Genomic DNA, 13,955 nt, shown 5'->3' with positions numbered 1-13,955 from the left:
GAAGTTAGGGTTCTATTTGAGTTATAGAAGGTGAGTCATCACTGCATACAAGATGTTCAGCTCACACCACACAAGTTGGGAGGAGCGAATATTAATGTGTGAAGTCTTTTAGAGGTTCCGAAAGTGTCCTGTTGCTACGGCTTTCTTCAAGTGGAACTGTTTTAGTGGGTTAGTAACTATATAATATTTCCCTCTAATTAAATACCATATATGAAGCCATGAAAAAATATGACATAGATGATTTGGGATATGAAGGACGTTTAAATGAACCTGGGGAGGAGGTCCTGAACACATTCACTTAGCGATATAAAAATCCAGAAAGCAAGATTCCTTTCTTGCGCAAGACTCAGAGACTAAGACCGCGGAGTAAACGGTTGTGTTCAGAAAAGCTACAAGTTATGTTCTAATCTTTCTGTGGGCCAGAAAAGTTGTTCAGCCAAGGCTGATGGTCTCTCAGAAGCCCAGGGGAGAAGCATGCCCTTTGCTGTTCACGACAGCTGTCACATACATTCTGTCAATAACAAGTACAACCCAACTCAACTTTAAAATCAGCTTTATTTGACATAATAGGAGAGGGAAAGAATCACTGGAGGTAATCAGATTCCGATCAATGGGGCCAAAGGTATCTCCACTGGAAAAAACATTTCTCTACAGCAAAATTAAAGAATTTTAAGAAATCTCTCTCAGTGATGAAATAAAGACATTTATATTCAATACGAGGGAGTATACCCGTTTCTCGAGCATTGATTAAGAAGGGTCTCCTACCCACAGGGATGGATAATGGTTTGAAAAGCTGTGGTTTGAGCATCACTTTCATGATTCCCACTGCAATTCAGCTGTTAGCAGTTGAGCTCTTCTAGAATCTGAGAGCAGTGAATGGGAATGAAAAGACATTATCTGCAAGTCCCTTAGAAGAAACTCCTCTGGCAAATGTCTAACTCACTGGTATATACATCAGCAGTGAGACTGTTATTCAAAGGAGATTCCAGACTGGTTATGATGGCTGACTTCCAAGGCACTTGTGATGAACAGATCCTCAACAGTAACCCTAGTTAGCAGTGGGTTACTCATATGAGCCCGGGAGATTGGAAATCCTCCCCGCCCCCCCCTCCATGTTTACTCAGCTTTCAAAATCTGGCTGAGTTACTAAACATCCACTTGTGTGATGGTGCGTTTTACAACTATTCAGTGGCGGTAGGAACCTCAATTTTCTTTTTGAAGTACAGTTGATTTACAGTGTCGTGTTAATTTCTGCTGTACCGCAAACTTTTTTTTCTTATTAGTTATCTATTTTATACCTATTAGTGTATAACATGTCAATCCCCATCTCCCACTTCATCCCACCACCACCACCACCACACCTTTCTCTCCCCGCTTGGTGTCCATACATTTGTTCTCTACACCTGCGTCTCTATTTCTGCTGCCTTGCAAACTGTGTACTGCAAAGTGATTGTATATACACATATATATACACACACATTGTTTTTCATATTCTTTTCCCTTATGGTTTATCACAGGATATTGAATATAGTTCCCTGTGCTGTAAAGTAGGACCTTGTTGTTCATCTATTCTATGTATAATAGTTTGCATCTGCTAATCCCAAACTCCCACTCCCTCCCTCCCTCCCCCCATCCTCCTGGCAACCACAAGTCTGTGAGTCTGTTTCTGTTTCGTAGATAGGTTCATTTGTGTCATATTTTTAGATTCCACATACAAGTGATATCACATGTCAATTTATTATTTTTGATTACTGAATGTCAGGTATTTTATCTTGGAGAAGTCCTCTGATTAGGGGGTCTCAGAAGCAGATGAAGAGTTTAAAATGCCATTCCTAGGATGAGGTTTAACTGCTTATACTCAAGTTCTTTACAGAATGGCACCCCTTATGAAAAAGGTCCCTTTTGTGAACAGCCAAATATGAAGCGTGCCCTTTATAATGACCTGTGCTACTGAAGAGGTAGTCAGGGAAGATTTGGGCACATAGGTTGGCACTGTGTCACCTTTATTGATTTATATTCAGGATTCAGGTCACTGTATCTCTTCTGTTGGTAAATATGAGTTTTCCAGCTCAGTGTCTTAAAAGCTAGTTCCTGAGGAAAAGCTCTGCATCATGGACTTAACGATCCAGAACTGGAATAGCTGGCATCTGGGATGTGTCAGGAGAGCTATTTATATAAGGGCAGAGCTTACACAGGCACTTCTGCATTATCTTTGCTGCTATTAATAAACTTGCACTCTTTGTGAGTAGCTAATTTAAAAGGAATCATGCATGATTAAAAGGACCAAAAATGGAAAGGAACCATCTCTGCGCTAGTAACCCTAAAAATTAATAGACTGTGTGTCCAGGATGTCACGTGACAGCCTGCTGAGAGGTATGCTTTATAATCGTTGTTCCCCAACTGCAACCTTCGGGAGACCAAGCACTTTTCTTACTGCTCGCCGTACATCAAATAACTCTTGTTCCTGTGGTTCACGCCATTCTCTTTTCTGGACATGGTATCCCTTCCTCTTTTGCTCTTAAATCTCATTCATGCAAGAAAGTACCCTGAGGGTCCTCCAGAACTCTTCTCCAATTCCTCTCTTGCAATTGGGTCTCTGTTTTCTGAATCTCAACTATACTTCTAGTCAATTTTCTCGTTTAGCACACAGTGTTCCTTACGTGTTAATTTAACCCTTCTCTCGACTGGCAAGTATCTTGTACCCTCAGCACATTGTTGGACACATAGTAACACAGCTCTTATTTCGAGAGAGGTTTCCCCATCTAGCCAGTGATGTGGGTTCATTTTCCAGACCCTCTGCAATCAGATTCTCTATTGATACCGATCTTCAGGAAACCCTGTGCTTTCATGACACCACAGGAAGAATTATAGAGAAAAGGCTGACCTGAAATGCACAAGGGGTATTGTCCACACAGTAGACCCTCAAGTTGTAGTCCAGAGAGTTACAGGACATGCAGCCAAAAACCGCAACCTTGAGCTGCTTCACGGCACAGTCTGTGATTGGTTCTCCAGTGAGGGCGTATGTTCCAAAGCTGTCTAGGAGCACGTAGCACGCAAAGGGGTCCAAAAGGCAGTAACAGGATGTGGATTCATCCTCCACCGACATCACTTCCTGTTGGGAAAAGGTCTGTTGAATTCTCTCAGCTTGGGAAATAAAATGTGATTTAACAGTCACTTTGCAAGGACATAACATTTTTTTTCAGAATATTTTTATTGAACTCATTTTCTCAAAATAACTGCTGACATCAGGAACTGAATGAATGGCTATATTCAGGGTGTTGGGATTCGATTTAGTAGATTATAACAAACGTCACTTTCAAAGTTCTCCAATTTTCAGTTAATTTGTTCAAGGCCAAATTAAAAACAACAACAACAAAAAACAGCCCTGAACATTAATATCAATGAGCAAACTCTTATGTTTTTATAAAGGTCTATTTCTGAAAACCTTCTTCCCTATCCTTAAGGTAATATTTCTTTCAAATACTTTTTCCTCTTTCATTCCATCAAAATCATTTACGAGGGACCATTCAATAAATGGTTTGGATAAGACGTATCAGAATATTTCACCCTCCCTGAGAAGGTATGGGTGGCATGTGATAGGACACGAATCTGACACCATCTGGATATAAATGACAGTGTGGAAGTGCTGGGAAGAAAAACAAAGATGGTAAAAATCAAGGCAAAGCAAGATGTAATGGAAAAGAGAAAAAACCTGGTCCCTTTAGGAAACCCATGGAACTTAACACCCGGGGAAATTTGCCTGTGGATGTATCACAACTGAATAAATAGCAGAATGCGTTTTCAATAAAGAATGGCGACGAGTTTCAAGACACAGCCGGGCAGGGTAAATGTCATCCACTGAAGCAACTGGGAATTTTCTTCTCCTCAAGAAACATGATTTTCCTTTGACTTCTTTTGCCTGGAGCACCGACTGGGGAGGTAGGATCCCAGGGCTGGACTAGGTCATTGTGTTCCAGCAAGATAATTCACCTACTTTCATGCATACTGACCTCAGACACCAAGGAATCCCGATCAGACAGATAAATCAGAGGTTTCCCTAAGAACAGTCATTCCGCTGCCATCTTTCTTTGCTGTGGCTGTCTCCCTCGTCCTTACTCTCCTCTTCTGGATTCTCATTCTGTCCCTTTTGTTCTCTCCTTGTACTGTTTCTTACATGTACTCATACACACAGGGCAAGATAGAATGATTTTCAATGCATTCATTAATTCATGAACATCTATTTAGCAGCTACTCTGTTTCTGAATACTTCAACATAGATTTGTTACAATCCCTACGATGGCAAAAACAGATAGAGTGATTCCTTTTATGAATCCAGCTTGCTTGCCCTGGGCCTCTTCCCTAACCCCACAGAAGCCACAGAGGAAAGTCAGTTCAGACAGGGACATGGCCTGGGAACAAAGGCGGGAGTCACAGTCTTATGTACCAAAGGCAGATACACAGGGTACATGTACACACACACTGCCCCCCAAACACTAGCCAATACCTCGAGGATGCTGTGAACACTTGCCACCAACCCTCTGAAAAACAAGTAAATGCTCACAAATTTCACGGCTGACTTGTGTGAAGAGAGGGTAACAGTTAAATCCATTCCACGGGTGGAACCCAAACCCCGTTTTTTAAAAAAGACTCAGGTCTCACCTCCCACTTGCCCTGCTGGGTCCTCTTCTTCAAATGGATATTCCAGTGCTCAGAACTGACGTCTGCACAATGTGGAATGGTCAGGGCAAAGGGAGTGGTGACAGTCATGTCGGGGGGACCACAGGTGACTTCCGGACTCAGGAGCACCTCAGAGCCATCTGACTGGAGGCTGTACGGTTGGGAAAGGATAAAAGAGAGAAGCGTGTAAAGGAGCGGGGCATATTTGAATGAGAATTTAGTTGCAGGTTTAGCAAAATCCTTTCCCGGGACTCCCTCCTGAGTAACACCACCTCCTGGAGGATGGCTCTTCTAGACCACAGCCATCTATCCTGAACTGCCCAAGCACACAGGCTGAGGTTGAGCCTAGATTTCAAATCTAGGTTTTGAAAAACAAAATGACAAATGCTTCTTCAGAAATACAGGGCAGAGCAGGAGAAAGCAAAGACCTGGCCGGCGGGTCACACACCAGCTGCTGAATCCTTATTCTCACTGATAACGTTATCAATGACCGAAGCCAAGGACCTAATGACCGATCTGGTAATCTTACCATCATCACACTCCTTTCTCCCAACAACACATTCTATAAATATGTTTAATGCTACTTAGCCGCAAAACAAATTATTTTTGTAAACAAAGCAACACTTTAAACGTACCAGGATTGAGTATGTCTCTTCTGGTTTTGAAAACATTTATTTTCTGCCAATGCACAAATACACAAGTTATATAGCAAGAGCACAGTAGACAGTTATAAACGGCATAATCAAATACATAAATATATATGATGTTTCATCTCTTTCCTATTTTAGCTCTAAATTTAAAATCATTCTACCTAAACCTGGTGTTCAGATTTTTCTGTATTGTGAATAATTTACAATACGAAGGCAGAGCCACGACACAGATCAAAGAAATTTAACTAAGAGGAAATAATACCACCTTACTGAATGCCTCCCTCTTCCATTTTTGCGTCTTTTGTTTTTAATCTCTGCCCCAAAGAGTAAATGGGGTAGTTCACAGGACAGCAATCAGTGAGAACCCAGAAGTCTCCTCATTTTCCCCAACTGCTTATATGTTTTTGAACAAGCCAGTTGATTTTTTCCACCTTTATTTTCACTTGTAAGAAATATACTGATACAGAATATAGTCCATAAAGCAGTTTAGGACGCTCAGAGGAACAATGGAACATGAGAGCTAGGACTGGTATTATTACCTAAGCTTTCTCTCATCTCACCTAGGAAGGACATTTAAGAAATGTCATCCCCGGTCAAAAAAGCAGCCCTTTGAGCAGGATGGAATCAGTACTGAAAGATACTACCTTGTCTGTGATCTTGTGTGAACAAACAGGTTTTCTATGAGGACGCCTAACATGTTGTTAATTTCTGAATTGCTTTTGATGACAGGACACTGCTTGTTCCCTCTCCAGTTGGTCATGGCCACACTTTAGCTCATTATCTATAATTCACTGTTACCATAAAAGGCACGGCCTATAAGCTACAAGGAGCATCTTGTATCTACTGTATCTAAATTAGACCTGAACACCATCACAGCGTCTTCCTCCCTCCCCAAGAAGCACTGGAGCTGCCTTCCGAAAATTCAGCCTTCCACGTAGGCAAACCAAAGTTACCGATTCTTCCCATACAGGCAAAGCACAGACTAAACTGAAAATGTCTTTTATGCATTTATATGTCGAAGCAGGGCAGGCAAGTCGGGGAGGTGGGTGGGTTTGGAAAGTCCTGTATTAGCAATGACAAGTGCTCTATGAACAGCCTAGAACGCTATACTTGAGGTTTGAAAAAAATGTAAAATTCCAGTGTAAACTGTACCCAGCGCGAGGTGGCAGCTTGCGTGTGGATGCCTGCCAGCGGCCACTGGAGAGGGTTAAGTGCTTTCTGTGTAATTGCCGCCTGCCTCCTTCACAGACAGGGATTGCAGGGGTGCTTCTGAGTGACCAACGACAAGCTCTCCTAAAAGAACAATTTAATCGCTTTCAGAGAATGATCCCCCTTGTTGAACGTATTATTCAAACATATGGGAATTGGGGGAATTATTTAATGCCAAGTGAATGGAAAGTAGCTAATTAGTGAACTCTCACACTCATTGTGAATAGCAGGGCTCCTTTCGGTAATAATGTCAGCAGCTGAGAAGTCGGAGGTGGTGCCCATGGAAACTTAACGTGGGGACTGGGATGGGGCTTTGCATTAAGCAGCTGTTGGGCATTTCCGGAAGTGCAAAGGAAGTAAATTAAGACATATCTAATCCTCCTACCGTGAAAAGGGTGTCCGTGCTTGCAGGTCTCTCTCTGGTGAAGGAACAAAATGTAATCTCTCCGTTTTTTTCCCCCGACAATTAATAATAATTTGCCCTTTTCTGCCACCTTCTATCTGTGGCAATCAGGGAGATTTACAGATATTGATTAAAGCTCTCCACACGCCTGTGTGGGCAGGTGGTAACAATATAAGGTCACAGAAAAGTCAATCAAAGAGATGGCAGCCGAATCACCACAGATTTCTGACTTCCAGGCTCCTGACCCCTGTGAGCAGATGCACTTTGCTTCTCTGTTAGCACTAGGAGATTGCTGGTCGAACTGCTGGCTCTTGTGACATCCCAAGTGAAGATGGAGGAGAAGATGTAGTGCAAGTGTAGCCATGAATACAGACCTAGGACATCTAGGGACAAGATAGCTGAGGAGAGGAGGCTTTAATTGGGCAAAACCAAAGATTTGGGAGGAAAGCATGGATGGCATTTAAGTTTGCCCACATTACATAGTATATGCCAAGGAAGTATTCGTGCTCTTGCTAGGTGTTAAAAAAAGAAAAAAGGCAACACATTTTTCTAAAATTGCTGTGAGCTAATAATAACTGGGAACTAATAACAGCAGCGATTTCAGGACCGTGATATGAACAACGTCACTGCATCACACACCCTCCTGTATGAAAAGTCTGCTGGCGTGAGACTTTTGCTATTTTTCACTGTGTCCCCTCCCCGGCCTTTTTCTCCATATGTATGCTGTGCATGTTTACGAAAGCTTACGGATACAAAAAGATCAATAATTTAAGAGCCAGGTCTGTGTAAGCAGGTGGCTTGTTGAGTAACTATGTGGAAACATGGTTGTGAATTCAAACTTCTGCTCTCGCAGTGCAGCTGAGAATTCTGGAGAAAATTCTGCCAGCTTTGCAGCTTTGATGCCCCCAACCACGAAATAAATATACATGGCAGGAAAGGGTGCTGGTAAAGGGCTTGGGAGCATCTTGCCTGGGAATCTGGCAAGACAGAAAGCCCCACGTGATTAACCCCGTTTAGTTACCGGCAGGGGAAACCAAGAGGAGCCGCAGAGAACACAGAATGTGGATGAAAAGAACATTCTTGTGTCCTCACTGTGCTCTTTGTGGCATCATCCCTGATATTACACCCCTCGTCTGACTTTTTCTGTGGCATGAAAACCAGACACGGTGGCAGAAGGGAAAGGCTTTCGGAGCCTCACTTGCCTCCCATGCAACGTAATACCTACTCTAAGATTGTTCTAGAGTTAAACGAAGTTAAGCCTAAAAAGCACCTAGTGTGTGCTCCATGCATAAAAGTTCTGCTTCTCAACTGAACTCCCACCTCTCCTACCTTTTTATGAGTCTTAGTTCTATAGCAACTGTGTTTTTGAGATGGCCACTTTATTCACTAGATGGTTCTTATCTCAGTACGTGCCTTAGGGATGTGCACTTAATGAAGGCACCTTGGCAGCGCTTTCATGCTTCCCTTCCATGGTCTGTCCTCAACTCATGATATTGAGTTGAGGAATCCCACTAAAAATGCCAGCTTGTTCCCCCTCGAGGAACTGCAGCTGTTTCTGCTGCTCTGGAATATTCCTCCAGACGTCCCCATGATTATCTCCCTCGTGCCCTTCAGACCTTTGCTGCAATGACACCTACTAACAAGGCGTTCCCCAATTATGCCTAAGCCGTGGAACTGCAACGTTCCTACATCAAAACCTGATCTTTGTTTTTCTTTTTTTTCTTTCTTTTTTTTCCCTGCGGTATGCGGGCCTCTCACCGTTGCGGAGCACAGGCTCCGGACGCGCAGGCTCAGCGGCCGTGGCTCACAGGCCCAGCCGCTCTGCGGCATGTGGGATATTCCCAGACTGGGGCACGAACCCGTGTCCCCTGCATCGGCAGGCGGACCCTCAACCACTGCGCCACCAGGGAAGCCCTGTTTTTCTTTGACTTCACACTCATTGCCCTCCAATGCACTATACCATTTGTTTATTTTTCTCTTCCACAGACTGAAATGTAAGCTCTATGAGGCCAGGGATTTTTTTTTTTTTTTCTGTTTTGGTCATTGTTGTACCCATTTCCCGCACCCCAGTGCCTAATATAGGCCTCAAGCACTCACAAGTATTTGTTGAAGCAAGCTTAGGAGCCAGTGGTTTCCACTGATCAAATCTAGAACATCTTGAGCATCAAAGTGAATAATGGTGGTAAAGGATGATAACCCACTGAATAACATAAGAACCCACGAAAGATACAGATATAAATGAATGGATGAGTGGGAAGGGAAAACTCTTCCATACAATAGGAAGCCAACTAATAAATGTAGGAAGTCATCATTTGACAACCAATCATATTAATAACTGACTCAGTTAAGAATTATGAACGGGATGCTAATTGGTGAAATTTTTAAGAAAAGAACTATTTATGTGGTTTCAAAGTATCTTCCCACACTTAAAAATTACAAAGGGTAAACATGACTTTATACTTGAGAACCTTGGCAGACACCACCTAACCCAAGTCATCAAAGTTAATCTTGCCAGTAATGGGATGAATTTTCAGAACATACTTCCCGATAAGAAAAAGGGAAAAGAACTCAGCATCGCTTCTGTAATGTTCCTGCCAATAATACATAACCTGAATCTAATCAAGAGAATTATCACACAAATACCAGCCCAAACTGAGGGACATTCTGCAAAATAGCTGATGTGCACTCTTAAAAGTAGTCAATATCATGAACTAGAGAGAGACTCAGGAACTACTCCAGATCAGAGGAGACCAAAGGCATGTGACAACAAAACGAAGTGAATGGAACTGGATTTTCCTTTGCCATAAAGGACATTATTCAGATAAGAGGTGATATAGGAACCAAGTCTGCAGAGTAGATAATAGTATTGTATCAATGTTAATTTCCTGATTGTGAGAATTGTGCTGTGTTTATGTAAGAGTTTGTGTTTAGAATATACACACTGAAGTTTCTAGGGGGAAAAGGGAACATCTTGTTCACAATGGTTAAAAAAATATAGGTGGATGTGTATTTATTAATTCCTCTCTCCACACGTGCACGTCTCTCTCCATGCACATGCGGAGAAAGAGTAGAACACAGTCAGTGTAGTAAAACGTTAACATTTGTGAATCTGGATGTGGGAGAACTGGGAACTCTTCATACAGTTGACCCTTGAACCACATGGGAGTTTAGGGGCGCCAACACTCTGTGAAGTCGAAAACCGCATCCGTGGTTCCACATGCATGGATCCAACCAAGCACAGATAGCAGTGTTTACTATTGAAAAGTGAACCCAGCCAGTTCAAACCCGTGTCGTTCAAGAGTCACCTGTACTATTCTTGCCACTTTTCCTTAAGTTTTAAAATTTCGTCAAAACAAACAAACAAAAAAATATGAATGAATGAATGAAGAGAGGCCCAGGGAGAATCTGTCCGGAACTCTTAAAATGAAGTCAGCAGGGTCGCTGACAGCCGCACACAGTGTGTGGTGGAGGCGATGAGCGTTCTGCACTTGGTGGTGGTGAGGTCACGGTCCAAACCTTGGCACACCGTGACTCACATTCTGTAGCGCCAAAGTCACAACGTAAGGTCACGGTGAAGGTCAGCCACAAGGTGGCAAGTGCTAACCACGGCAGGTCTGGAGGTGCATCCGGGCACATTTTGCTTTTGCTCTCAATATCTCTTGACCTGACCCCAGGCTTGTAGCGTGTCACTCTCTTCAAGCAAAACAATCAGCTCCATATTTAAAGACGAGATTTTCACTGTTGTTGTCGGCCATGCTGTGCTTGGTAATTATGGTTCCCTCCTTTCCTCCTTGTGGTCTGTATTATAGATGAACGTAGGTTTGATCACCTTTTCCCAGAGTATCACTCAAGGAATGCGGGCAGGAGAGTAATGATAGTTTTACTATGCCAGACCCTGGGTCGATCCATAATTAAAGCATATTTTAATGGAACAGACATAAAAGGCCGATGGACGGAAGCTGTACTTAGTTTTAAAATTGGAGCTCTGAAAGCAAGCTGGCTCCAGCCTCCTACAGTTTTGGGCCTGAGATGACACAGTTTTACTATTATCATTCTCTTTTTCTCTTTTCTTTGAAACCCTGGTACACTGACCTAGAGTGCTAACTTTGCTATGGATAAAAATCAGTTGCGGTTTATGATTTCTCATTTTACTCGAGTCAAGACACCTGGCTCACTCTGCAGCTCTGACCAGATCTTTGAGATCAGTCCCAGGAAACGATAATCACAGAATCTCTCGGAGATATGGGCCCTTTAGAAGGCAGCGTGGCTCATCAATCCATCCCAATAGCATGACTAGGTTTCCTGGGGGATTTATCTCTAGTAACTGCTTTGTATGACTTAAGAAAATAGACTTCTGGAAAGGGAGAATAGGGGATCAGGAGAATAGAGGAGAAAAGAGAGAAGTTGAGCAAAACCTCTTCATCACAACTGATTCCTCTTTCAGTCTTTAAGTGGCCCTAAAACTGTAACGTGGTTTCAGACTCCTTGGGTAGCTTGTTTACAATTATATTCGTGGATACCACCCATGACGATTCGGATTCAGTATTTCTGAGGTAGGAGCTGGGAACTCATGCTTTTCACTTGCGTTCCTTGCTTGCAAGTTAGCCCTGGCGCTGACGTTGGGGCAAAGTTGTGTGGTTCTTGAGAAAATATCCGAAGCAAAGCCTCACGCAGCTGGGGCTGGGTGGTCTGTCAGATATACATCGGGTAGGCTTCTGAAATGGAATTCAGACGCCGGTCAAGTTGAAATGCTCACGATTGTGGCTTTGGATGGTGCTACTATGGTTGAAACGCACAGGGACTGTTCCTACATCCTCTTTCTCTAAGGAGCACGCGTATTAATATGGAAGGCTCTCAGGTTGGGGGGTTGATGAGCAGTAACTGGAAATAACGTTACAGCCCTTCAAGCCATTCTATGCCATTAGTTGGGGCGGGAGAGGGGCAGTTAGAAGGGTGGATTGCAATAAGCAACAAGCTCTATTAACTGAGGATGGAGGCATACATCTCTGCTATTAAAGGGTTTAAAGATCTGTGTCACCCACTTGGTATTATCTGCAGTAGGATCACGGGAAGGGAGTTGGCACAAGGGGCTTGGGGTGGGAGGGCAGTTACATACAGGCTGGAATGAGGATTTGACCTTGCTGAAGTTTGAGTAACACCACACTGAGAGACTAAACTGTTTGCTGGATGTTCAGGGCTTTAGTTTACACACACTTCACAGGGTGTTTACCAATTAATATACTAAAGGAATCGCAAATCATGTGTAAATCACCAGTTCCTAGACACAATTTAAACCTCATCTTTCATGCAGTGTTGGCGTTTTAGCTTTGTTTACTATGAGAAGTGGAATAATGATGGCTCAGGGAGAGTGCTTTAAAGTGCAAGACGGGGAGGGGAGAAGATCTAGGCGGCATGCTGCTATGACAGTTTTTATTATCTGCTAAGTGGTTTACTCACTGGCATTTTGAATGGGCAAAACAGGCTTCCCTGGAGGAACCTGAGTCCTATGTCATAGAATCATTTCATTTCGGGGGCTGGGAAAGGACCTAAGAGTAATCAGGCCAACACCATCACCATTCAGATGAGGAAACAGAAGGGCATGCTACGGGGTGGAGGGACGTGGCCGAAGTCACACCCACTTGTGACAGAGCTGGGATTAGAATCTCCTGTCCTGTGGTGGTCCTGGGGTGTGTGTCTGTGTGGGGCGGGGGCGACGGGCAGTGGGAGAGACGGATGTTCCCTGGGACGTGGTCTCCAAACCTGGAACTTCGAAGGTGTAATGTTGGCATGAGAACTGCTAAGATTGTTTTCATAGACCCTGGAGAAAGCCTTAGGAAAACAGGGCTTTGAGATGCGTAGAGTGGTCACAGAGGCCTGTGTTGGTTTCCTATTATTGCTGTTCCATAGACTTACTGGATGAAAACAGCCCAAATTCATAATGTTACAGTATTGTAGGTAGAAGTCCCATAGAGCTAAAATGAAGGTGTCAGTGGGGCTGTGTTCCTTCTGGAGGTTCTAGGAAAGGATCCATTACCCTGCCTCTTCCAGCTTCTAGAGGCTGCCTGCATTCCTTGGCTGGAAACCCCTTCTTCCATCTGTGAGCGGTAATAACATCAGTCTCCTTATCTGAGTCTGGTACTTCCGCCTTCCTCTTATGAGGCTCCTTCTGTGAGCTCACCTGCATAATCCAGGATAATCTCTCCTTCTCAAGGTCCTTAACCTTCATCACATCTGCAAAGTCCCTACTGCCACGTAAGGTTCCGGGTATTAGGATGTGGACATCCTCGGGGCGCCACTCTTCTGTCTACCACCGGGACTTTCATGGCTTGTTCACTTTGAAGTCAGGACCTAAAGACCCCTCTGTCGCTGCCTCCTGACCCACTGCCGTCTCCCAGACACCACACGATCTTGCAGGTGTCGGTTGACTTTTGGGTTATCTTCACGCTTCAGCTGCGGAAGTTTCTATGCAGAGCGAAGCTCCATATCTGCATATAACTTTATGGGGTCCTGGGAAGTTGTTAAAAAGACCGTAACCAAGGAAGCGAGGCGGTTGATCATCCAGGTTTTCAAAGGGCGTGTTTTAGTAAGCAAGGAGGGCAGCCTCAGTGTGGGTTGGCATCTTCTCCCGGCATCTTTATTAGGCTATAACTAAGTGAAGTGGAAAGGATGACATATATTAAATATCTTAATAGGACAGGTTATTTCTGTTTCCAGCATGGGCAGTAAAAGAGATGGCACATACAAAATAAAAATAATTATAGCATGTGCTGTTCCTTTACAATGTGCAACCAAACTCATGAACCAATGATTTTCCTCTATTGAATTAAGGTGCCCCTTCCATTCAGACCTATTAACCATGTTCACAAACCATTGTTATCTTGTCAGTGGCATCTTTAATTAAAGACTCCTCTGGACCACTCTAATCACTTCGCTTTGTGAGCTCACGTGGGCTTCAAAAGCACTTTGATTAGAATGACGGTAATTTTTATTTATGCGCGTTTGTTTGGGGACCAAGG

The 13,955-nt window shown here is 43.5% G+C and overlaps 1 protein-coding gene across 1 annotated transcript in view; it reads right to left on the bottom strand.

Moving 5' to 3' along the window:
- UNC5D (unc-5 netrin receptor D) overlaps window positions 1-13,955 on the bottom strand; it is a 591,157-nt gene that overhangs the window by 39,675 nt on the left and 537,527 nt on the right. Inside the window, exons 12-13 of the mRNA XM_032618440.1 lie at window positions 4,660-4,828; window positions 2,885-3,112 (exon numbers count right to left, since the gene is read on the bottom strand). Of these exons, the coding sequence (XP_032474331.1) occupies window positions 2,885-3,112; window positions 4,660-4,828 (397 nt within the window). The remainder of the gene's footprint in view (window positions 1-2,884; window positions 3,113-4,659; window positions 4,829-13,955) is intronic.

The sequence above is a fragment of the Phocoena sinus genome, chromosome 21 (assembly GCF_008692025.1).
Source record: "Phocoena sinus isolate mPhoSin1 chromosome 21, mPhoSin1.pri, whole genome shotgun sequence".
In the NCBI taxonomy this organism is placed as follows: Eukaryota; Metazoa; Chordata; class Mammalia; order Artiodactyla; family Phocoenidae; genus Phocoena; species Phocoena sinus.
This window is presented reverse-complemented; position numbering and strand designations above follow the sequence as displayed.